General features: G+C 42.0%; 1 protein-coding gene across 1 annotated transcript in view; it reads left to right on the plus strand.

Moving 5' to 3' along the window:
- Nucleotides 1-24,461, plus strand: part of SUCLG2 (succinate-CoA ligase GDP-forming subunit beta) — a gene marked incomplete at its 3' end in the record, with an annotated part of 269,048 nt that extends 244,587 nt beyond the window's left edge. Inside the window, exons 10-11 of the mRNA XM_079713536.1 lie at nt 1,959-2,079; nt 24,346-24,461. Coding sequence (XP_079569662.1) covers nt 1,959-2,079; nt 24,346-24,461 — 237 coding nt within the window. The remainder of the gene's footprint in view (nt 1-1,958; nt 2,080-24,345) is intronic.
- Nucleotides 24,462-24,818: the final 357 nt, after the last annotated feature.

The following is a 24,818-nucleotide window of genomic DNA, read 5'->3' on the forward strand; positions in this document are numbered from 1 at the left end:
ACCATGGCAGAGGTATAGAGGAGCCACTATGTACTTTACTAGAAAGCTTAGTTCTTCTACAAAAACTGAATGAGCCTCAGCTCTTTCTGAGTTTCTCTCTTGGACCCTGTGGAGTCATTATTGCTCCTGAGTGGTTTTTGTCTTCCATTGTTCTGGCAAGCTCCTCTCCATCCCACAGCTATTTGAAAACCACTGCTGTACCAGGCCTCAATGCTAACAGCATTTAATAGCCATCATTAGAAAGCAAGCTTCTGCTTACCAGTCAGCCTGCTGTGAATGGTAATGGGAGATTTCTTTTTTGGGAGTAGCTCCAGTGTCTCATTGGTTTGGAAAATACTGCTCATTTATTTTATCCTTAAAACATTACCTATTTACTGAACTTCAATAAGTTTGTGTTTCTGTTACATTCAGATTCAACATAGGTGCAGTCTACTGAAAGGTTTTCTTCTTACACTTGCTGTCTAGGTAACCTGTCCACTTTCACCATTGCTTGTTGAAATAAATGCACGTGTAAATATCCATTAGGTACCTTACAGGCACATAATAAGCATCTAATGTCTTTTTTATGCCTTTTAACAACTTTATGGACTAGGTACTATTATTCCCATTTTATAGGTGGGGAAACCATGTTCGAGACAGGGTATGGCCTTTGCCCAAGATTCCAGCTCTAGCAGCTGGCATGAATGAAGAATCAGTAGGCAATCTAGAGGCTGACTTTGAGCCTTACCACTGCTACTTGTTAGCTGTGTAACACTGGGACACATCATGTGAATTTTCTGAATGGCTTTATCAGCTATAGAGGGCTAACCCTCACTGTACTTACTGTACTGTAATGCAGGGATCAAAATTAAAAATGAGAGTTCATGTAATGGCACTTTTTAAAGAGTTAAGTGCTGAACAAATGTAAGGTATCCTTTTCTCATATGTTTTGTGTAGTTTAGCATATTGAAATAATGGGATTTTAAAATGGCATGCAACACACACATATATGCTTTGCAATTAGTGTAGCATAATTTAATTGTAACTCCATTGTTGCAATTTTGATGCCTCCAGCTTGATGAATAGCCATTATCTGTGGGTGTTATCAATTAATCTAGGTAATGAATTCTCTTCATTATCTCGTTCTTCATGTTAATTATACAGGATTTTCTTATAACTATTTATCAAGTCAGGGCAAGTACAATTTTTTTGGCCCACATGCCTTTTAGTATGGAATATGTACAAGCAGGTTAACATGATGGGTTTAAATTTACATTTCTGAAAAATTCTAGTCAGTGGCTTGAATTTTCTTATATCCTTGTAGTGTGAGCTTATATCTTTTTATTTTGGGGGTCTTTTTTTTTTCATCAAAAAGGTCATTATCTAAGATAATTAAACTATCTCTGACTTTTGAGAATATACCTCTAGCATATCAAAGAGGTATTAAGGAAGCATAGAAAAATTGGAATTTTTACCTAATAATACAAAACAATATAATTAATGTTACTAGTTTTGAAATATTTTATGAGGTACCAGGACAGGTAAAAACTCAAGTATAAGCCATGGAGGGAAAAGACGTAACTACATGAAATTTTAAATGGCACTATGCATAAATAACATCCATTACATCTTAACATATGTTACATCTTACAGAAAAACCCAAACAAACTTTCTGGCCAGCCCAATATAAGACACAGCAGAAGACAGTGTATAAGAAATGAGTGGTGACTGAATTCATTTTGAATTCAGAGAAGTGATTGATAGGATAATCTGGGTTAATATGGTAATGTTATATATTGATATTTATTAATTAAATACTAAATTTTAACTTCAACATTTTCTGGGTCTTCTTTTATAGTTCGTATTCTGTGTTTTTTTTTAAAGATGATTATTTTAATTGTCTCTGTTGTTTAGCCAATTATTTGGGGGAATGTTGACTGTCAGCATTTTGATGGGCACCTTCCTAATTTTTATTTCAGGTTGAAGCCATCCTAGTCAATATTTTTGGCGGAATCGTCAACTGTGCCATCATTGCCAATGGGATCACCAAAGCCTGCCGGGAGCTGGAACTCAAGGTGCCGCTGGTGGTCCGGCTTGAAGGTAAGTTACTGGAGATTTCCACAGTGCCAGTACCCGCCTTCTTCAGGATCAGGTGACCAGCATGTTCTCCATTCACAAACTTCTGAGACAACATTAGGAAACACTGGATTACATAAGATGAAGCAAATGCAGTACTTCTCTGAGCTTTTAATCTGCATTGCAGCTCTCTAAGAATGGCACATGTTATGAGTCTCCAAATTTTCCAAACATATTCCAGGGTGGAGCCTGTTATTATGAATCATATCATGAGATTAGTGTTCTGGGAAAAACAGTCTTAGAAATGCTGCTCCAAGAATTTTTCATCATGAGACACCGAGGGTTCTCAAACTTTTTGGTCTGAGGACTCCCTACTTGTTAAACTGGAGAACCCAAAGACCTCTTGTTTATTTTGGGTTATATCTGTCAATATTTATTAATTTATTTAACTGATTAATAAATTAATTTGGTAAGAGGAATAACTACTTGGAACTTTTTAAATGCTCACTTTTCAAATAATAAACTTTTAATTTTTTTTTTTTTTTTTTTTTTTTTTTTTTGCGGTAGGCGGGCCTCTCACTGTTGTGGCCTCTCCCCTTGCGGAGCACAGGCTCCGGAGCACAGGCTCAGTGGCCATGGCTCACGGGCCCAGCCGCTCCTGCGGCATGTGGGATCTTCCCAGACCGGGGCACGAACCCGTGTCCCCTGCATCGGCAGGCGGACTCTCAACCACTGCGCCACCAGGGAAGCCCTAATTTTTGTATTATATATTTTATATGTAAATATATATACTATATAATTTATGAAAAATTAAATCTTTTTAAAATTTTAGTAAGAATAGCAGCACTGTTTTATGGCTTTGCAAATCCCTTTAATATCTAGCTTAATATTTGCTTCTGCAACAGATCTGTTGCAATATGCTGTTTTGATGGAAGTATATGCAGAAAATCTGGCCTCATAGAGCTATGTATCTGGAAAACAGAGCAGTTTTTTATAATCATTTCATATAATTCTGAATATTATTCTTTGATACTACACTAAAACCTGTAACAGTGTCTTTATTACAGATAGGTTTTAACGTAGAATCTGAAACTATTTCAATGAACTTTTTTTTGAATTTTTAAAATTTTTAATTTATTTGTTTATTTTTAACATCTTTATTGGAGTATAATTGCTTTACAATTGTGTGTTTGTTTCCGCTGTATAACAAAGTGAATCAACTAATACTTATACGTATATCCCCAAATCCCCTCCCTCTTGCGTCTCCCTCCCACCCTCCCTATCCCACCCCTCTAGGTGGTCAAAACCACCAAGCTGATCTCCCTGTGCTATGTGGCTGCTTCCCACTAGCTATCTGTTTTACATCTGGTAGTGCATATATGTCCATGCCACTCTCTCACTTTGTCCCAGCTTCCCCTTCCCCCTCCCGTGTCCTCAAGTCCATTCTCTACGTCCGCGTCTTTATTCCTGTCCTTCCCCTAGGTTCTTCAGAACAATTTTTTTCTTTTTTTTTATAGATTCCATATATATGTGTTAGCATACGGTATTTGTTTTTCTCTTTCTGACTTATTTCACTCTGTATGACAGACTCTAGGTCCATCCACCTCACTACAAATAACTCAATTTCATTTCTTTTTATGGCTGAGTAATATTCCATTGTATACATGTGCCACATCTTCTTTATCCATTCATCTGTCAGTGGACACTGAGGTTGCTTCCATATCCTGGCTATTGTAAATAGATCTGCAACGAACATTGTGGTACTTGACTCTTTTTGAAATACGGTTTTCTCAGGATATATGCCCAGTAGTGGGATTGCTGGGTCATATGGTAGTTCTATTTGTAGTTTTTTAAGGAACCTCCATAGTGGCTGTATCAATTTACATTCCCACCAACAGTGCAAGAGGGTTCCCTTTTCTCCACACCCTCTCCAACATTTATTGTTTGTAGATTTTTTGATGATGGCCATTCTGACCAGTGTGAGGTGATACCTCATTGTAGTTTTGATTTGCATTTCTCTAATGATTAATGATGTTGAGCATTCTTTCATGTGTTTGTTGGCAGTCTGTATACCTTCTTTGGAGAAATGTCTATTTAGGTCTTCTGCCCATTTTTGGATTGGGTTGTTTGTTTTTTTGATATTGAGCTGCATGAGCTGCTTGTAAATTTTCAAGATTAATCCTTCGTCAGTTGCTTCATTTGCAAATATTTGCTCCCATTCTGAGGGTTGTCTTTTGGTCTTGTGTATGGTTTCCTTTGCTGTGCAAAAGCTGTTAAGTTTCATTAGGTTCCATTTGTTTATTTTTGTTTTTATTCCCACTTCTCTAGGAGGTGAGTCAAAAAGGATCTTGCTGTGATTTATGTCATAGAATGTTCTGCCTGTGTTTTCCTTAAGAGTTTTGTAGTGTCTGGCCTTACATTTAGGTCTTTAATCCATTTTGAGTTTATTTTTGTGTATGGTGTTAGGGAGTGTTGTAATTTCATTCTTTTACATGTAGCTGTCCAGTTTTCCCAGCACCACTGATTGAAGAGGCTCTCTTTTCTCCATGGTATATTCTTGCCTCCTTTATCAAAAATAAGTGCATAGGTTTATGTCTGGGCTTTCTATCCTGTTCCGTTGATCTATATTTCTGTTTTTGTGGCAGTACCATACTGTCTTGATTACTGTAGCTTTGTAGTATAGTCTGAAGTCAGGGAGCCTGAATCCTCCAGCTCCTTTTTTCTTTCTCAAGATTGCTTTGGCTATTCGGGGTCTTTCATGTTTCCATACAAAGTGTGAAATTTTTTGTTCTAGTTCTGTGAAAAGTGCTAGTAGTTGGTAGTTCAATAGGGATTGCATTGAATCTATAGATTGCTTTGGGTAGTAGAGTCATTTTCACAATGTTGATTCTTCCAATCCAAGAACATGATATATCTCTCTATCTGTTTGTAGTATCTTTCATTTCTTTCATCAGTGTCTTATAGTATTCTGCATACAGTTCTTTTGTCTCCTTAGGTAGGTTTATTCCTAGGTATTTTATTCTTTTGTTGCAGTGGTAAATGAGAGTGTTTCCTTAATTTCTCTTTCAGATTTTTCATCATTAGTATATAGGAATGCAAGAGACTTCTGTACATTAATTTTGTGTCCTGCTTTACCAAATTCATTTATTAGCTCTAGTAATTTTCTGCTAACATCTTTAGGATTCTCTGTGTGTAGTATCATGTCATCTGCAAACAGTGACAGTTTTATTTCTTGTTTTCCGATTTGGCTTCCTTTTATTTCTTTTTCTTCTCTGATTACTGTGGCTAAAACTTCCAAAACTATGTTGAATAATAGTGGTAAGAGTGGGCAACCTTGTCTTTTTCCTGATCTTAGTGGAAATGCTTTCAGTTTTTCACCATTGAGAACTATGTTTGCTGTGGATTTGTCATATATTGCCTTTATTATGTTGAGGTAAGTTCCCTCTATGCCTACTTTCTGGAGGGTTTTTATCATAAATGGGTGTTGAATTTTGTGGAAAGCTTTCTCTGCATCTTTTGAGCTGATGATATGGTTTTTCTCCTTCAATTTGTTAATATGGTGTACCACATTGATTGATTTGCCTATATTGAAGAATCCTTGCATTCCTGGGATAAACCCCACTTGATCGTGGTGGATGATCCTTTTAATGTGTTGTTGGATTCTGTTTGCTAGTATTTTATTGAGGAGTTTTGCATCTATGTTCATCAGTGATATTGGCCTGTAGTTTTCTTTCTTTGTGACATCTTTCTCTGGTTTTGGTATCAGGGTGATGGTGGCCTTGTAGAATGAGTTCGGGAGTGTTCCTCCCTCTGCTATATTTTGGAAGAGTTTGAGAAGGACAGATGTTAACTCTTCTCTAAATGTTTGGTAGAATTAACCTGTGAAGCCATCTGGTCCTATGCTTTTGTGTATTAGAAGATTTTTAATCACAGTTTCAATTTCAGTGTTTGTGATTGGTCTGTTTATATTTTCTATTTCTTCCTGGTTCAGTCTTGGAAGGTTGTGCTTTTCTAAGAATTTGTCTCTTTCTTCCAGATTGTCCATTTTATTGGCATATAGTTGCTTGTAGTAATCTCTCAAGATCCTTTGTATTTCTGCAGTGTCAGTTGTTACTTCTCCTTTTTCTTTTCTAATTCTATTGATTTGAATGTTTTCCTTTTTTTTCTTGATGAGTCTGGCTAATGGTTTATCATTTTTATCTTCTCAAAGAACCAGCTTTTAGTTTTATTGATCTTTGCTATTGTTTCCTTCATTTCTTTTTCATTTATTTCTGATCTGATCTTTATGATTTCTTTCCTTCTGCTAACTTTTGGGTTTTTTTGTTCTTACTCAGATTGCTTTAGGTGTAAGGTTAGGTTGTTTATTTGAGATGTTTCTTGTTTCCTGAGATAGGATGGTACTGCTATAAACTTCCCTCTGATAACTGCTTTTGCTGCATCCCATAGGTTTTAGGCCATCGTGTTTTCATTGTCATTTGTTTCTAGGTATTTTTTGATTTCCTCTTTGATTTCTTCAGTGATCTCTGGTTATTTAGTAATGTATTGTTTAGCCTCCATGTGTTTGTATTTTTTATAGTTCTTTTCCTGTACTTGATATCTAGTCCCGTAATGTTGTGGTTGGAAAAGGTACTTGATACGATTTCAATTTTCTTAAATTTACCAAGGCTTGATTTGTGACCCAGGATACGATCTATCCTGTCTAGTGATCCTCCCTGTAACTCTGTTGTCAGCAGGGACCCTTAGTTATAATATTAGCTTGTAGTATACTCCTAGAAAAGAAAGTTACCTCACTTTTAATTTTTCCCAAAAGATTAAAAGGAGCACTTCTCTTATTTTCACACTATGCTTATTATTCCAGAAGTAATAAATGATCCCCATCATTTAGTGTACGCTTACCATAAATAGCAGGATGGTATACATGCTGAAATGTGCAAACTACCACATCTAAGATTATCTCCCTTAATAATCACTATTGACTATATCAAAGGTCTATCTGAGCTACTAGGAAGAAGCTTTGAAATGTCTAACTCTGTTAGACAGTCAGGTTTGTATCTTTTTTTTTTATATTTGTATCATTTAAATTAAAACATTTCCAAGATATATGCCTGTGTTTTTTTAATTAATTAATATGATAAATACTATGTGTAAGCCATTGAGCTTTAGACATTAAGGAGGATGCTTAGAAATATAGGAAATGATGTCAGTTACTAGATAACTGGGGAAGTAAACAAAAAGAAAAATCAACATACAAACTAATATATATAAAATGTTAGCCAGTGTTTGCCCTAAGAGAATCTGCTTCTCTCTTAGTAGCAATAGCCATTGGGGCATCCCAGATAACCACCTGGCTTGTGGAAATGTTGATACCTTACGATGTCCACCCTATCAAGGGGAATTGAAGATGACCTCAAAGAGGATACTGGGCCCCAAATTTATGTAGCCTAAAAATGTGTAGGATGACCTTTTCTGCCACTCGCCTCCTTTCACGATAATAGCTTCTATCCTATAATAAGCACCTAAGACCTTTATAAATAGAGGAAAAGCCGGAGAGCTTTTCACATTTCCAGTCTTCAGTGGTATTCTTTTCTTTCTCTTGTGGAAGTTGCATCTAATGTAATAAATGACCTTAGATAGATAAAAGGCTCTCATGCTCAACATGGTCATACCAGGGACACTCACTAATAGCCATATGTGTGATTCCTGGGAACACAGCTGCCCCACACCAAGATAAGACCTATCACAAAATTCTGTTGGTCCTGCATAATAAACAAGGGAAGATGGAAGAATTCTGCTCTAACTCTACTCTTGGCTCTGATCATAGATAACAAAATACAGAAATTTGGAGATCATATTATCCATAATGATCCTGTAAAGGAAACTAAATACAAACCAACCTCTGTGCTCTTTATGCTAAGGGACTAAATTTGTGTCCTTTCAATTGTGCCTGTTGTAGCTCAGCCCACGTTTATTAGCATACCCTTTATCTTATTTTTTAATTTATTTTATTGAAGTATAGTTGATTTACAATGTCGTGTTAATTTCTACTATGTATATACTTCATATTCTTTTCCATTATGGTTTATCACAGGATATTGAATATGGCATACCCTTTTTTTAAAGCTTACTCAATATTGACAACTATAATTATAGTACATTTACAGATGTGAGTTAGCAGCGAAATATTATAAAAGGAGAATTTCCAAGTTGAACATTGAAATAAGTAAGATTTGAATCATTGGAAAAAAGGAAGAAGGAGGAAACCTAGTATAGGATCAGAAGCAAGTCATCAGATCTGTTCCATATTTGGGAGTTGGTACTGGGATCATAACAGTGGCAAAGACTGCAAGCCAGGACCTGAGTGGATCAGGAGGCTGTCCTGTAGAAAGGAACGGTTTTGCAGCAACATGTTACGGGTGAAAAGAACTGAGTAGGACAATCAAGTTAGTAGCCAGAATCTACAGTATTAGGTAGAATCTAAAACCCAAGCGGATTTGCCGCATAGAGGTAAAAGTGAGTAGGAACAAGAGCAGGGATAGAAAAAGAGATGAGACAAAGTGGGGAGCTGTGGTTCAAATCTATGACCAGGAGAAGGATGGCACAGTTGATGGACGTGGGAAAGTCAAAAGTGGAAACTAGATAGAGAGACTGGGAGAGGATGACACTAGGATCTAGTCATGCTTTGTTTGAGATGAAGCTGTAACATCAGATGGAATCTGTGTGGAGGCAGAGATGTGGGAATACAGGGGAAGATCCAAAGAGAAGTATGACAGACAAATGGATGTCACCCTCATTTTGAAGGGCCCAGTTAACCACACTTAGGACTCACTGCATTGGAAATTGTTCCCCTGCAGTACAGCTCAGTTAAAACGAGAAACCACTCAAAACCCAAAATGTCCTGTCACAGAAAGTCTTGTTCTTAGTGCTTCCAGTGGGGAAAAAGTTGCTAACTACAGGGCCCTCTGAGGAATTTCTCTTAGACTCAATGTAAATTTTTCATTTGCTTTCCTCTGGGTCAGAGCATAAATTCTGCTCCTCTCAAAAATCTCTCTGCATTCAGTTGTATTTTACCCAACCTTAGAGTATGATTTGGTTCCCCCTGTTTTTCTAAACAGAGCAAACTCTTCATTGTCAGTGGTGACAGAGAAAGACAAAGTGATACAGAGAAGTAGGAATATTTTGAACAATTCTAGTGATAGTTTGTGTTTAACTTGACACTATACTTTGTTTTAGCCGATAAACTTCAAAATTAACTTTATTTCTATTAATATTAGAATTGGTTCACATTCCCGTAACACCCACTATTGTCTAGCTAGTAAAAGTGAGAAGAGACAGGGGTGTCCGCCAACCCAGCATCTATGAAAAACTGAGTGACACGTAAAAACTAAGTGTGGGAGAAAAACCTTACCTGAGTCTGAATTACAATAATAAATAATAACTATTGCTAATATCTATTAGCTGCTTTCTAAGTTTTTGATACTCTGACACGTGGCTGTATAGTCTGAATAAATGTGAGATTTTTAATGACCAAGATAACAAATATTTCAAAAGCCCAATACTGTGATTTGTTACTAGTTTAGTGTCTGTTTCCTATAAATAAAGCAGGTGGCCTCTCTTGGCTGTTATGTGGCCATTCAGAAGAGCCAAGTTCCTTGCCATCAGTCTCACCAATTTGTGGCCCACATTTTAAAGACTATTGCTGCACACGGTGTATTAGAAATGTCCTGATGTTAGAAGTTTTAATCAATCAAATCAGGCTTGTTGATTTAGTGGGATTTTGTGGACAAATCTTTGTTATCAGCTGTATAATAATTATAAGCTGTTTTACCAGTGGATAAGGAAAGGATTACTCTCCTCTTTGAGAATGGTAACTTTATAATTACATGTATTTACTTGCCTTATCAGAATAGAATTTACCAGCTGAGACACAGGATTATTTTTATTCAAAAGACTCCTGGGTAAATTGAAGAAGCACACTTTTGGGGGGCGGGGGGGGTGTTTAGCTTTTGTAGACAGATGTTCCTGGAATGAAGAACAAATAAAATGAAATGAGTTTTATTTTTTCTTTCCTTTTTGAAATGTATTCATACTTGGCACAAAAATTACCTAGATGGTTAATTCAGCCCAACCCCTGATACTGTTGAGAAATGTACAGGCATTAATTGACAACTTGGTGTATTCAGTGTGCAGATGTGTTTTAGCCAAAGTTTTGGATTTCACATGGGCATTTTTTTTTTTTTTTTTTTTGTGGTACGCGGGCTTCTCACTGCTGTGGCCTCTCCCGTTGCGGAGCACAGGCTCCGGATGCGCAGGCTCAGCGGCCATGGCGCACGGACCCAGCCGCTCCACGGCATGTGGGATCTTCCCAAACCGGGGCACGAACCCGTGTCCCCTGCATCGGCAGGCAGACTCTCAACCACTGCGCCACCAGGGAAGCCCCACATGGGCATTTTTATGGTTCTGGATCAGAATCTGCCAGAACCTTAAGAGAACTTTTCTTTTTTAGAATTCATTTTCCCTTCTTACTGTCTCACTTCAATCTGCAGCTAACTTCTATGTCTCAAATATGCCTGAAGAGGAATTTGCTTTTCTCTCAGGTGTTCATTATGATTCCAAGTTAAGCTCATAAGGAAATAATAATGAGTCTAGATAATCTGTAGATTGGATCCTGTTTCTCTTAGCCAGCTCTTCTCAATTTGCTTTTTCCACCCAATACCAAAATTTTGTTTCAGCAACATAAACATTTTGCTTCTCTTTTGCCAGATGTCTTTAGAAACAGAAATCCCTTGTAGTCTCCCTCCTTATCCTTTCCAATCTTTCTAATGTTCCCTAAACTCTCTCTGAAGTTGTTGGGAACATAAACAACCCTGAGTCAGAAACTTTGTCTTCTATTTCTCTTACTTTCTTGATAAGGCACCAGCACCTCTTCTCCGTGGACACTTCTTTATACTTGCTTCCTGAAATACTGACAGATTGGAGCCACAGCCAAAGGAATGCAAATCAAGTGTCCTTAGCATGGACACAGGGAAACTGCTGTGTGATGGTTTGGTCTGCTTGAGAGGAAGAGAAACCCCGAGCATTCAAGCATTAAGGGACAGCCACCAAGCTTTCAGCTGTGTCTGTCTACTTGGCAGCCGTCCATTCGGCAAGGCTTCAGTTATGCTAGGGCATGAGACCCGGAGAGGAGATTATCCTTCTGACTCCCATCAGAAAGTGACCCTTGGCAGATTGACTGTGACCGACTAGCTTGGAAAAGTTTTCATTCAGAATGTTTGAGCCCTAGGCTTGCTGCTTTACACTGGGTCAGCAGAGACGAAGGGACCCCCAGCTGAGTGGTGGCACCATCCTGGGCAGAGTGAGGGCAGATGCCCAGCAGGGCCGGTGTCTGGCTCTGTGTCTGATAACACCCCTGGCCTCTTGGCCTTTCTGCACATTTCCCAGCTGTGCTCTGTACCGAGTTTTCATCTTCTCTTCCTTTCTCAGTTCCTGCTCCCTGCAAGATGAGATGGACCTGGTCCCCGCCTGCACCCCAGCCTCACCAAGCACATCTTCCCTTCTGTCCATGTTTCAGTTCTGGGGCGGCTGTCACTGGGAACGTGGCTCCTGGAGGAGGGTTCTGACATTCTCTGTCAGGGCACGTCTCTTCTCTTCTCTCTGTTTGATTCTCATTTTTCCTCTGTTCCCACTCTCCCCATTTTCTACACACCCCGTTCCTCACCTGCCTTTCTGCCTTGCTGGTGTCCACTCACCTCTCTTCATCTTCTCCCTCCTTCACTGTCCCCTGTGGGTGCTTATTTTTTTTTTTTTTTTTTTTTTTTTTTTTGTGGTATGCGGGCCTCTCACTGCTGTGGCCTCTCCCGTTGCGGAGCACAGGCTCCGGATGCGCAGGCTCAGCAGCCATGGCTCACGGGCCCAGCCGCTCCGCGGCATATGGGATCCTCCCAGACCGGGGCACGAACCCGTATCCCCTGCATCGGCAGGCGGACTCTCAACCACTGCGCCACCAGGGAGGCCCTGTGGGTGCTTATTTACTGGGACAAATTTCACTTCACATTGACATCTATCTCCTCTCCTCCTTTTAATCACTAGCATCTTCTCCCTGTGTCACTGGAGACAGTGACATTGGAGACAATCCTGTTCTGTCATCGAGCCTTAAATCCTCTCATTTTCAAAATCGATAAACACTTATGAATGCTTAAACTTCATCACACTTAAACCTTAGACCAAGTCTCACAGGACCTATCTAAACTATTAGGCTAGTTAAAGTTTGTTTTGTTTTGTTTTGTTTTGTGGTACGCGGGCCTCTCACTGCTGTGGCCTCTCCAGTTGCGGAGCACAGGCTCCGGACACGCAGGCTCAGCGGCCATGGCTCACGGGCCCAGCCGCTCCGCGGCATGTGGGATCCTCCCGGACCGGGACACGAACCCGTGTCCCCTGCATCAGCAGGCGGACTCTCAACCACTGCACCACCAGGGAAGCCCTAGTTAAAGTTTTTTGATATCTAATATTTAAGTTTCCAGACAAAGAATCTACTATATTTGGCAATTTGAGTTTTCATTTTACCCCTAGGTAGTTCACGTGACTAACTGAAATTTATATCATGTTGGATGTCTGCTGCCTTGCGCAAGAAAAAGCCTCCTGCACCTGAAGAAAGGAGTCAGTGTAATTACAGGACTAGGGCTCCTTTAAGCAAGATGGCCTGTGTGTTATGCAGTGTTTTGTTTTTGTTTTATCTTTGTGGATGTCATGACTTGATTCTCCGACCACCTTAATAAAAAGGAGGTTTAGTGTACGGCTTTAATGGAATTGCGCCTGAAAAGCCCCAACTCAAAGCTTCTCACTGCCTCTACCCCCTCAGCCTCTCGCTCAGGCCAGCCTGCTCCCTCTGTGTTCCCTAGAAGTGCAGGTCGCACAGGTCATCCATCTTGTAAGCTTATGTAATAACCATCCCTCCTGTTGTCTACAGCCCATCCAACTAGGCCGTGTTGTTGGGGTCTTTGAGGGGACCCAACAGATTCTTCCCCATCTGGGTTATGATCCTGGTGAGAAATAGGAAAAAAGACTAAGGAAACCAAAATATCACCTTCACTACTAACAAAGAAGTTGAAGGAGGTACCTTACTATATACTAACAGTGAGCTTTCTTACTCTGAGCCCCAGAATTAGGCAGCTCTGCACAGCCATTCATGGCCACTGCTGGCCTTGGGCAGGTCTCCCACCGCGGGGCAGGGGATGACCTGGGCTCACTGTGAGCAGCGTGTCAAAGGAAAGGCAGAGGGAGGGGCTGGGCTGCACGTGCCGACTTCCTCCTTTCATATAGTTCAGCCAGATAAGGCTGTCCACTGCCGCCATGGAGCCAGTGAGAGTCGAAGAAGAGACAAGGCATATTATGCCAATGACTGCCCCTCCACATGGAAGGAAACGCCCCCTCAGGTACATTACAGGTCATTAGTCTCCTTAGGAGTGGGCTGCCTTTTGGTCAGGTGCCCACCCCAGTCTAGGTAATGGACATCTCTTCAAAAACAAGAGCCCAAAGTTGACTTCCTGAGCAGAAGCTGGGGGTGGAGCACTTTAACAAGGAACATGGCAGGTATGGGGACTGGCATATCCTGCATTCTGCTTATGACCTCACAATACCACCATCTGCTCCCTGAGTATTTTCTCTGTGACCAGTGAGTTCATTTCTTCATGCCTCAGTTTCCTTATGTAACCCTTGAAAGTCATATTTGATCAGCCATCAATGAGAGAGAGAGAGAGAGAGAAACATTGCTATCAGGGAAGAGACTGAAGCAGATTCAGTCTGTGCTGTTTTACAGGTGACAGGTGTAATAAGCCTCTCCCAGAGAGCGCCACCTTGAGGCTGTCTGGAGGCAGAGTTACCTAAGCAGAGAGACTAACTTTCTCATGGAATGTTTTAGAACAGGGAAGACAGATAGCTTTCATCTCACGCCACCTTCTCTTTATTAACAGTGGCTGCCTGCAGTCTGTGCCAAGAAAGATTCTGAGACTATATACCAGCTCAGCAGAAAAGAGTTCTCTGATCGTTACTGATGTGGGTAAGGAGAGTGAAGGCCCTTGAGCCAGCTAGTGGCCACTGTTGATTCAAAGAGAACATAGGTGGGACTTCCTTCCCTGGAAATACAGCTGCCCCTGCATCAGAAGTAGGAAGTGGGAGCTTCAAGCTGGAGAAGCACCAAATGAGGCTGGGCCACAGGGCCACAAATTTGGATGGTGCAGCAGAAGGGTCTGCAGACTTTTTCTGTAAACGGCCAGATTTTAGGCTTTGTGAGCCATGTATTCCCTGTCTCAATAACTCAGCTCTGCCATCATGGTGCCAAAGCAGCATAGACAGTACAGAAAGGAATGGGCATGGTGGTGCCACAGTAAATCTTATTTCACGAAAGCAAACAGTGGGGCATAGTTTGTTGCCTGGTGTAGAGAAGAGACCAAGATCTAGAACTAGAAGATCTAGAACTCTGGAAACTTCCCATGCTACCAGTGTCTAAATCTCCCTCCATCCTCAGCTCTGAAAGATGCCGTTAGGAGCCAACAAAGCATTTGACAGGCAATATTAAGCTCTCCAAATCTAACTTCTTCTCAGGAAAATATTAGCAATGACGTCTACTCAGGAAACTATTTCTCCCAGATACATTCAGAGCCTGCACAGTGATCCAGTCACGTCCCTTCTTAGGCAGCAGTGGCGTTCCAAAGCCAGCATTTCAGACAGAAGTCTCACACCACCGAAATTACCTGTGAAAATTCCTGCAATCACCTTAAATTAGAATATATCAATACATGGATTGAAAGCCATGAGGTAGACTCAAGGAAGGTGTGAAAGGGAAGTCCACATGCAGATAGATAAGGGCGTCTGTAGGAATGTTCCTTCTTTATAAGAACAGTCTATCCCAGCAGGTGCAGAACTGTAAAGTGCCCTACTTGCCAGAGGGTTCCTCCCATTTTATTTAACATTAAGGCTCCTGTACCTTTGGTTTGCATTAATATCTGTGTTACTTTTTTGAGAGTTCATATAGTTGAAAGCAAGAGCATAGGTACCTGTCATAAGCCCTCAACAATTATATGTCAGACTTGATCCTAAACCTGCTTGTGTGATCATAAGCGCATACACACCATTCATGGAAATGTTATAAAAAACCTGGCATTCCACTTCCTGCCATCTCCTGCTGTCATCATAGGAATGCCTGTCACACTCACACCCCGGGCATTCAGTTTTTTCTTACCAAGGGAGAAGAAATCATTGAGGCAAGTAGGTGTGCATGATACAGCCCCACAGGCTATCTTATGCTATCTTCAATTTTTATAAAATGTGATACAAGGTATTTCAGTAAGATACTCATCCAGCTGCAGTAACTTTCCCAGGTTGCTCAGCTAGTTGGTAACAGAGCGAAGTTTAAATCTCAGCTTCCTCATCTGTGAAATGGGAATAAAAATATGGCAGCCTCACAGGGTTATTGTAAGGAGCAGATTAGTTTTAAAATAACCTAGAATGATCCCTGGCTCAATAAATGTCAGCTGTCATTTTTATCTGAGCTCTTGTCCATAACTCGACTGACTCCATATGGATGGACTCCACTGGCTGCCTGCAAGGTGCCAGATGTAAGATGCCCATCATCTCAGATGAATGAGGGCCACTGATGCAGCAGGAGCTTTGCCTCTCATCCTCAATGAATTATTCCATTTCCGACAGTATAATAACAAGACACAAGAGATGTGATAAGCTTTCTAAATTTACGTGTCACCAAGAAAATGGACCTCCTCTATCTGATTGTCACTTGAAAGAATAATGGAGGAGGATCAAGGGCACAGGGACTGTGAACATTTGAGGAGGAATCTGCTGCTTTATAGAATTTGGTTTGCTTCCACTGACCTCTCCTATCCCAGGGGGAGGGAAAAAAAGACTCAGTTACTCAAAGCAGAGGTCGAAATATTTTAGGATTTATGAGCCATGCTGTTTCTGTCACAAGTCCTCAGCTCTGCCACTGTAGCGCAAAAGCAGCCGTTGACAATCTGTAAATGAATCACTTTGGCTGTGTTCCACTGAAACTTTATTTATGGACACTGAAATTTGAATTTCATGTAATTTTCATGTATCACAAAATATTATTCTGATTTTTTCCCCAACTGTTTAAAAAATGTAAAAACTATTCTTGGTTCCCAGGTGGTACAAAAAGAGGCAGCAGGCTGGGTTTGTCCCCCAGGCCATAGTTTGCTAGCCCTAACAGCACCAGCTGGAGAGTCAGATATGTCATGGTTCACTGGTTGTTTGAACAAATTATCTCACATGTCTGGACCTCAGTTTCCTCTAGTGAGAACAAGAGACTTATCCTAAAGGAGCCCTGGGGTTCCTTCTAGCACTAAAAGGCCAAGGCTGTGTGGTTGTCATGTGGTTTTACAGTCAGACAAACCTGGGTTCTAGTCCTGGTTCAACCTGTGATTTGCTGGGGGATGTTGGGCAAGTTCCTAAGCCTCCCAGTGCCTCGGTCGCCTCATCTGTAAAGTGGGGATAAAAATGATGTCAACTAGGGCCTCCCTGGTGGCGCAGTGGTTGAGAGTCCGCCTGCCGATGCAGGGGATACGGGTTCGTGCCCCAGTCTGGGAGGATCCCATATGCCGCGGAGCGGCTGGGCCCCTGAGCCATGGCTGCTGAGCCTGCGCATCCGGAGCCTGTGCTCCGCAACGGGAGAGGCCACAACAGTGAGAGGCCCGCGTACCACAAAAAAAAAAAAAAAAAAAAAAAAATGATGTCAACTTTAGGGTTGCTGTGAAGATTCAACTGATAGGACACTTGTGAACCCCTTTAGTCACTTGTCCAAAAAACATTTATTATACCTAGTATATCCTGAATAAGTGCTAACTATTGTATTCTTTTTTAAAAAAGCTGAATTCCTATTAATATAATACTTTTTAAATGACAGCTTCTATACCCTTTGACTAGAGAGTGGTTTTCTTCACAGCCCTGTGATAAAAAGCTGGCCTGAGTGGCAGGGAGGGGCTGCACCTTTTGAACAAAGCCCTGTAATTTGTATCCACTACTGTTGTCTTCTCTCCACGTAATGAAAGCAAAGAACAAATTCTGATAAATTAACCTGGCATCTCTGTATACAGCTCTCTCACTCCACCCAGTGGCAGGAAGTCAGTGGTAAATCATGCAGAAGAGGTGGAGAATTTTTAAAGATTTTAATAATTATTGTTATTCTTTTTATAATATCCTCTACCAATAGAGCAAGATTTCATTTTAAAATCTGTCTCCTTTGACTCTCTATGTATTGCTGTTTTTAAGGCATGCAGTTGGTAGGTAATGATTTAGCTGAGTGGCTTTCAACAGGCAGATATGAAGAAATGCCTAAAGTTTGACCAGCATGAGTTGATCAGTTAACTGTATAGGTGGTTATTAAAAGTGTTGTCCTGCAGCCTCATTAAAAAGCAATGCAGCATTTAATAAATATTAGAGCATGTCAGCAGTGCAATTTAAATGTGGGGAAGAGATCAATTTCCTTTGTAATTGGGTGCACAGGCATAAGAGGACTCACAGTCTGTTTGGAACTCTTGATTCTGTGTCACAGTTTAAAGCAGCTATGATGGTTTTTATTTAGAAATAAAGACTGGGGAGGGAATGGGAGATGTCAGCCACTTGGTGAATCAAGAAGAAACTAACCTGAAATGCTCACATACTATCATTAACAAAAGGAATCCACAAACGAGCAAGGTTCCCTCTGTTCCTCTTTTCTTTTCCAATGACCTCATTTCAATGACTGCTGTTTTTCTTTCTAACCCTCTTCTCTGTGCATCCCCACTTCCCCTTCCAGCTGCTCTCTCAACAGGAGCCAGGAAGCGACTTGTAATTCCTCTGCAAGGCAGGGTCCGTGGGCAGCAGGGCCTGCCCTGGCTTTGCTTCTCCCTGGCCTGTCCCTAGCCCTGCCGGCCGAGCAGAAACCAGTCAGGGTGCGGGAAGGGAGATGCTGGCAGGGTCAGGGTAAGGCTGCTGCAGAAGGGACTTGGCAACCTCACTTGTTTTCCCCTCACTCTCTGTTTGACTCTTTGTCTCTCATTCTCATAGTTGTCTCCATCTCTAGTCTCCTCTTTCATCCCTTCTGCCTCTCTCTCTCTTTTTTTTTTTTTTTTTTTTTGTCTCTTTCCCTTTCTCCCTCTCTGTCTCTCTTGTCTCTCTTTGTGTCTGTCTCCTGCCTCTCTTTCTGTTTCTTTCTTTTCGACTCTTCTGCCTCGGGCTCTGCCATGCCTTCTGTCTCATCTGGTCTCTGTCTGTGTGTGCTTCTCTCTTTCCTGCCTCTGTTTCTGACACCCCCACACACACCTCACGTGACAGATTTGCATCTGACCAAGGCCCCTCTGTGTGTGCCCCCTTCCTCCTCATACTCCTGTGCCCGAGCTTCATATTTCAGGGCGAGGTTCTCTTCCAAAACTGCTTGGTTCTGAGCATGCCTAGTATGTGCTTAATAATTAAGGCTGTAATTAAAGTGTAACTGCAAGTATAATTAAAATTCACTTTAGTGGATCCTGGAATGATGAAGCGATTAGGCATTTTGATATGGCCCTGCAGGAGTAGCTGGAGGGAGAGAAGGGCCGTGTGTTTGTGTGGCGCTGCCCCGCCCTCTCTTACCCTGGACCCGCTGGCTAGTTGTTAACCTTGAGCACAGCAGCCTCTTGTGCCTGGGCGGCGGGCAGTGGCAGCAGCTTGGAGTCCTCCCTCAAGGGCACTCAGTACAGCCAGTTAATACATGGACCTTCTTAGAGAAAGAGGCCACGACAGAAGCCCCTGAGAACTTAGAGAAAGCTCAGGAGCAACCCTCCTCATTTTCTCTCAGGCCATTTGGGGTTTTGATTTCAACCCCCTGAAAAAGTGTTATTTCGGGGTGTTGGGTCAGCAAGATGATCAGAAGAGGACTCACCCACACTTGCTGCCGCCTCGAGCACACTTTGTATGGATGAGCCCATCTGTAGTTATTCAGTCCATCTACAGACACATCCTGTGTGTGGGATACTGTGCTGAGCCTGGAGGTACGTAGTGAGCAAGGCTGACCAAGTGGCAGCCCTCATGATGCGTATGCTTAGTGAGGACAAGAGCAACATCAATAAGCAGTCCAAATAGTGCTGTGGCTTTAGATGTACAGAGTATTCTAGAAGCTCATTTTACAATCCCCTACGCTGGATTGGGGGTTGGGATGTGGTGACAAGAAGGCATCCCCAAAGAAATGTCATTTAAACAGGTAGCTCATGGACGTATGGTGTCTGCCCAGCAGAGAGGGCAACAGAGCTCCAGTTGGAGGGCACAGCAGGCCAAAGCCGCAGCTTGTCTGTAGGTTCACAGATTTCTTTTGTCAGTCATTTTCCCCCTTGGGAATATCTGGTGCTAAGTTGGGTGCTGAAGAGGGGATTAATTAAGGAACTGGTTAGTTGGTTATATCAATCCATTTATCCCTCCCCCCAAAAAGTGATCAGGAGCTTATTTCAACCATACACATGGGAAGGAACTCAGCTAAACGTGAACAAACAGCTCTTTCAGTGGGCAGGAACCATAATAAAGTTGACCCTCAGGAAGAGGAGGGTCTGACTTGGAGGCAGACCTCAGGAACATCATTCTAGCACTTGTCTCTTCACTTGACTTTTTTACCCTCTGAGTATTTGCACAGCCTTTCTCTTATCTGCTTACTTGTGACTGGTAAGTCCTTTTCATGCTACTACTTTCTATTTCATGGAAACTACTCATTGAGATTCTCTGGAGAGCGAATCTAATTGGACAAGCTAATGACCATGGTCTGTGTTTGGACCACCCTTCGATCAGGTGCAGTCAGCGTCTTGGGAACAATCAAGGTCCGCCTTGGGACAGAGAATATCCCGAGGTCCCTCATAGAGCAGGGGACAGTGGGGATGGAAGGTTTAGCCAGAAGGGGAGATTGGAAAGAGGAGACATCCTAGTTGTATGTGTTCCTTGTTCTTAAATAACTTATAGCCTCATTGAGGTTCAGATGATCTCATGCATGGGAAAGTGCTGTGTGTTTTAAATGTCAAACAGGAGTCACCAGGAAATCAAAATAGAGTCTGAAAAGCAAAGGATTTTGAAACCAAATCCTGCCAATCAGTCACTAAGCCTCAGTGCTCTTGGCTTAAAAAAAAAAAAAAAACTGATTTATAAACACCCAACTCACAAGTTCATTTAGAAACATCGAACTCACAGAGTCCTTGTAAGGGTCAAATAAAGTAATGTGGGAGGACTTTGTAAATCAGAGATTTTTTTTATTGTTGTTATGATGATGATGATGACACATATTTACAAAATCATAAGAAGGACTTATTCAAGTATAGCGTGGATGTTTCAAGCATTGTTGAATGCTCATTGCACTGCTTACTATTACTAGCCATGCTCGCTAGACTAGCCTTTAACTTTTTTGTGCCTCAGTCCTCTCCTCTATAAAAGGAAGATAATAATAGAAGCTATCTCAGAATTGCTACTGAAGAACAAAGGAGCTAGTGTACTTAGAACCCCAGAACAATGTGTGACCCATGCTAAGTGATAGCTGCTATTATTGCTTTTATTATTATTATGGCTACTACTAGCACAGCTAATTCAGTCCAGTTAGACAGAGCTTGGCAGGCATGGGTGAGACCTGTACCCACAGGAGGAATCACATGGAGGAAAGGTAGATTCGAAGGTGAGGAATGTTCAGGCAGGTGAGACTGCCTCTTGGGGTGATGCATGGGGATCTTGGGAGCTGTGTATTGAGAAAGGGAGAGGGAGAAGAGCCTTTTGTATCTTAACATAGATTTCTTCCCTGGCAGGTTGGAGGCCAGGTGGAGAGTGAGTGCTAGTCCATGTCTCTGTTGAAGGAGATAAACATTTCCATCTTTAACTTGCATTGACCTCCTGGTGCAAAGACTGATTCAATTCTGTGTCTGTCAGGACTTTGATTCACGCTGCGTCACTACTCCATGAAAGCGCTGCCTACAGGTTAATGTTGGAATCCCTTAGCTTGGTACCCAACACCTCCCACAGTGTGATCCTCTGTCCTACTTTTTTGTGTGTGTGTGTGGTACGCAGGCCTCTCACTGCTGTGGCCTCTCCCATTGCGGGGCACAGGCTCCAGATGCGCAGGCTCAGCGACCATGGCTCAGGGACCCAGCCACTCCATGGCATGTGGGATCCTCCCAGACTGGGGCACGAACCCGTGTCCCCTGCATCGGCAGGCGGACTCTCAACCACTGCGCCACCAGGGAAGCCCCTCTGTCCTACTTTTCAACCTCTGGGACCTTGGCTGAAACTTTACCAAATGAATCAAAATGCATACTGAGGTTGTTCTTAATGAAATAATAAATCTTTACATCTGTATTAGTTAAGTAACAGTGTGAAACAAATTGCCCCGAAATTTAGCTGATTAACCTAAGGAACATTGATCATCTCGAAGTTTCTGTGGTAGGGAATCCAGGGCTGGCTTAGCTGGGTCCTCTGACTCAAGGTCTGTCACAAGTACAATCACATTGTTGCAACCTGGGGTCCTGTCGCAGCCTGCCTTGGGGAGGGTCACCTCCAGGCACACTCACGTGGTTGTTGACAGGATGCAGCTCCTCATGGGTTGTTGGAATGAAGGCCTCAGTTCCTCCTTGGCTTTTGGCTGGAGGCTGCCCTGAGTTCCTTGCCTCGTGAGCTTCTCCATAGAGCAGCCCATCGCCCACAGCGTGGAAGTTGGCTTCGTCAGAGTGAACACACAGAAAGTGGACTTCATCTCCGAAGTGACCTTCCATTACTTTTGCTATATTCTTGTTCATTAGAGGCAGGTCACTGGCTCCAGCCCACACTCAAGGGGCGTGAGCACCAAGAAGTCGGGATCAATCATTTGAGAGCCATTTTAGAAGCTGCCTCCCACCCTTACAAAGTAATATGTTAGTTAAAGTAATGCTCACTCCCTTAACAACAGGTATGTGCTGAAATGTCAGAAGCAACATACTAGAAGTTTCTTTCTCATTCATATAAAGTCGGAGAGGGTGAGTGAGCCAGGTGCTGTGCTCTACAGGGTTACTCAAGCATCTGCGCTGAGGGAGTCGTTATCATCTGAAAAAAGTGTCTTCCAAGGTTGTCTTAGCTGACAGCATTCCAGAAGACAGACAAGGAAAACCAAGAGAGAACATAGGGAGTACCAATGGAGATGTTATGGGCATGTTTTTCATTTCTGCTCACAGTGTATTGGCCAAAACTCAGTCACATGAGCCTCCCGTCTGCGAGGGGACCCGGGAAACACAGTTCCTGTTCGGGCAGCCACTTCCCAGCAGTAGCTCTCCCCCACAGAGCAGAGGAGCATGGATCTTTGGAAGACAGCCAGCCATGACTGCCACAGAGACTTTGCCTTTTACAAAATGCTTTCACATGTATTATTTCATTTGCTTCTCATGGCAACCTGTGCTACCAGCATTATTACCTCATTTTAAAGACAGGAAAACAGACCAGCATGTCGTTAGAACATAATTAAAGAGAGCAGGATTCAAGTACCATCTCTGCCTCTTACAACCTGTATGACTATGGAGAAGTTCCCCTGTGAACCTCTCTGTGCCTCAGTTATCTCATCTGTGAAACAGGGACAATGGGATTTATTCATAGTCATTGTAAAGTTTTCATATGCCCCATGTAAGTCACTTAGCATTATATCTGGTATGCAAGATTAGCATTGCACTGGTATGCAAGTGCTTAATCAGTATTAGTTATGAGGAAGATGGTCACAATGTTATGTCTGGAGATAAAGAAGTTGAGGCGCAAAGGAGTTAAATGATTTACCCCAAATTATGCAACTAATAGAGTGGCCAGCCAGGATGGGTGGCTGGGAATTTTAGGTAACAACTTCCCTACCTTTCAAGTTCTTGCTTGCCCTAGAGGCCATTGGTCAGATTCCTGTGTAAAGTTGCAGTGAGTCAGCCTTGACCCGAAGACACAGTGCCCAGTGTCCCCTTCACCATGGCTCTGGTGGACCCAGGGTCCCGGGAAAGTCAACACTGCACCACTTTCTCACCTCATCTGCTCCTCCTTAACTTGGCCTTTGCCTTTTTGTATGAAACATGCTGACCGAGCACCTCCTTTTAATTTATACTCTGAGGTCCTCCAAGGCCTATACTTCAAGGTCTTTGTTGATAAATAGGCTCTGTCTTGCTAGCTAGATGAAAGCAGGGGAGATAATGTAAGGTGAGATGTTTCGTTAAGACACTTAAATTTTATCACATTTCTCCCAGGGGCTTGTTCACACTGAAAGAAGAGAAAAGCATTTTGCATGTTAAATATTCATCGAAGAACAAATTTGGGTAGCTTGGCCCGCAAATGCTACAGATCCACAAGGAATGGCCAAGAGACATCATCAGAGGCTACAATGTTCATTTTCATGGCATCTGAACTTTTTGTTATATAGAGCGGGGAAGAAGCATAAATGGACCCATTGAATACTGTCATTGTCTCCAAGCAGTGGATTCATGGCCTTAAGTGGGCAGATGCTCTGAACTTCAGATCTCAGATTAGGTCACAACTCAGACCCTTCGTTTCAAGAGATCATTAAGACAAAAGACTTCTGGAATGGGCCAAAACCACATTAAGTCCACTTGAGTGTGGATTATCAGCAGAAATTTCAGCTTCTATCAGTAAAAAATGTCCATTAGCCTCTTGCAAGTCCTATCTTTCATCTTTTCTTCTAACTGGACCATCACTTGATACAGATCTTGTCACATCATCTTTCCCACCAATGACATTGATTAGAACCTGAATTTAATTTACTTCCTGGTGAAAAGCCACAGATAGATTAGTCCTGAGCATCCTCATGTATTACTGCCAGTACTCCATACCATCCCAACGCCTTGATTTACCATTCTCTTGCTCATTTTTTGTACATAACTTTTTCTTTAGATTCCGTATTCAGACTATTCAATCAAGGGATAAATCCATTTCAGAATATTTTCCTCTTTCAAACTAGTTGAACAAGATGTTGTTAATCTTTCTTTGTTCACAGTCTTCTAAGAACCTCATATTTCCATTTTTTTTAAATGCCAGAGAAAATATAGGCAGTATCTTTTTTAATGCCAGGAATTTGAGGTGAAAAGAGGAAAAAAATAAGTTTGTCATCTGGATGTATCTAAATAGCCAGATCTGGATCATAAAAAGCTGAACTGAGTTGTAATTAAATGGTGTTAGGAGACTCGGGCATTCCATGATTTCAGATTGTACGAAACTTCCTGGGGCACCACGTCCAGTTCCATCTCAGTGACTGTACACCATCCCCCCACCCCCTTCCAGGAACCAATGTCCATGAGGCCCAGAACATTCTCAGTAACAGTGGACTCCCCATTACTTCGGCCGCCGACCTGGAGGATGCAGCCAAGAAAGCTGTGGCCAGCGTGGCTCAGAAGTGATGTCTTTGTCCTGATCCCTTGGAAGAAGTGCATTTACCCATAAAAAGCGATGGTTCTCTCATCACTGTGAAGAAAATGGTTATCCCACTGGGGAAAAAAATGGGGAAGGGAGGAGCAAGAATCACTGTATAAAAAACTCCAATCTGTATTTTCTTGAATATCTAGACAGCCTAAATAATCTGATTTCCCTTATAGTCTTCATTAAATTAATGCCCTGCATTCTAATACTTCGCTGTCAGGGTGAGCTAGCTCGGTAGGCATTATTTTGCCAACTTTGGGGAGCAGTCTGTGTGGCCAACCAGTGTGCATGTGAGATCAGGCCCTGGTTCATTTACAACAATTTTGGTGAACATTTCG

The sequence above is a fragment of the Hyperoodon ampullatus genome (assembly GCF_949752795.1).
Source record: "Hyperoodon ampullatus genome assembly, chromosome: 10".
In the NCBI taxonomy this organism is placed as follows: domain Eukaryota; kingdom Metazoa; phylum Chordata; class Mammalia; order Artiodactyla; family Ziphiidae; genus Hyperoodon; species Hyperoodon ampullatus.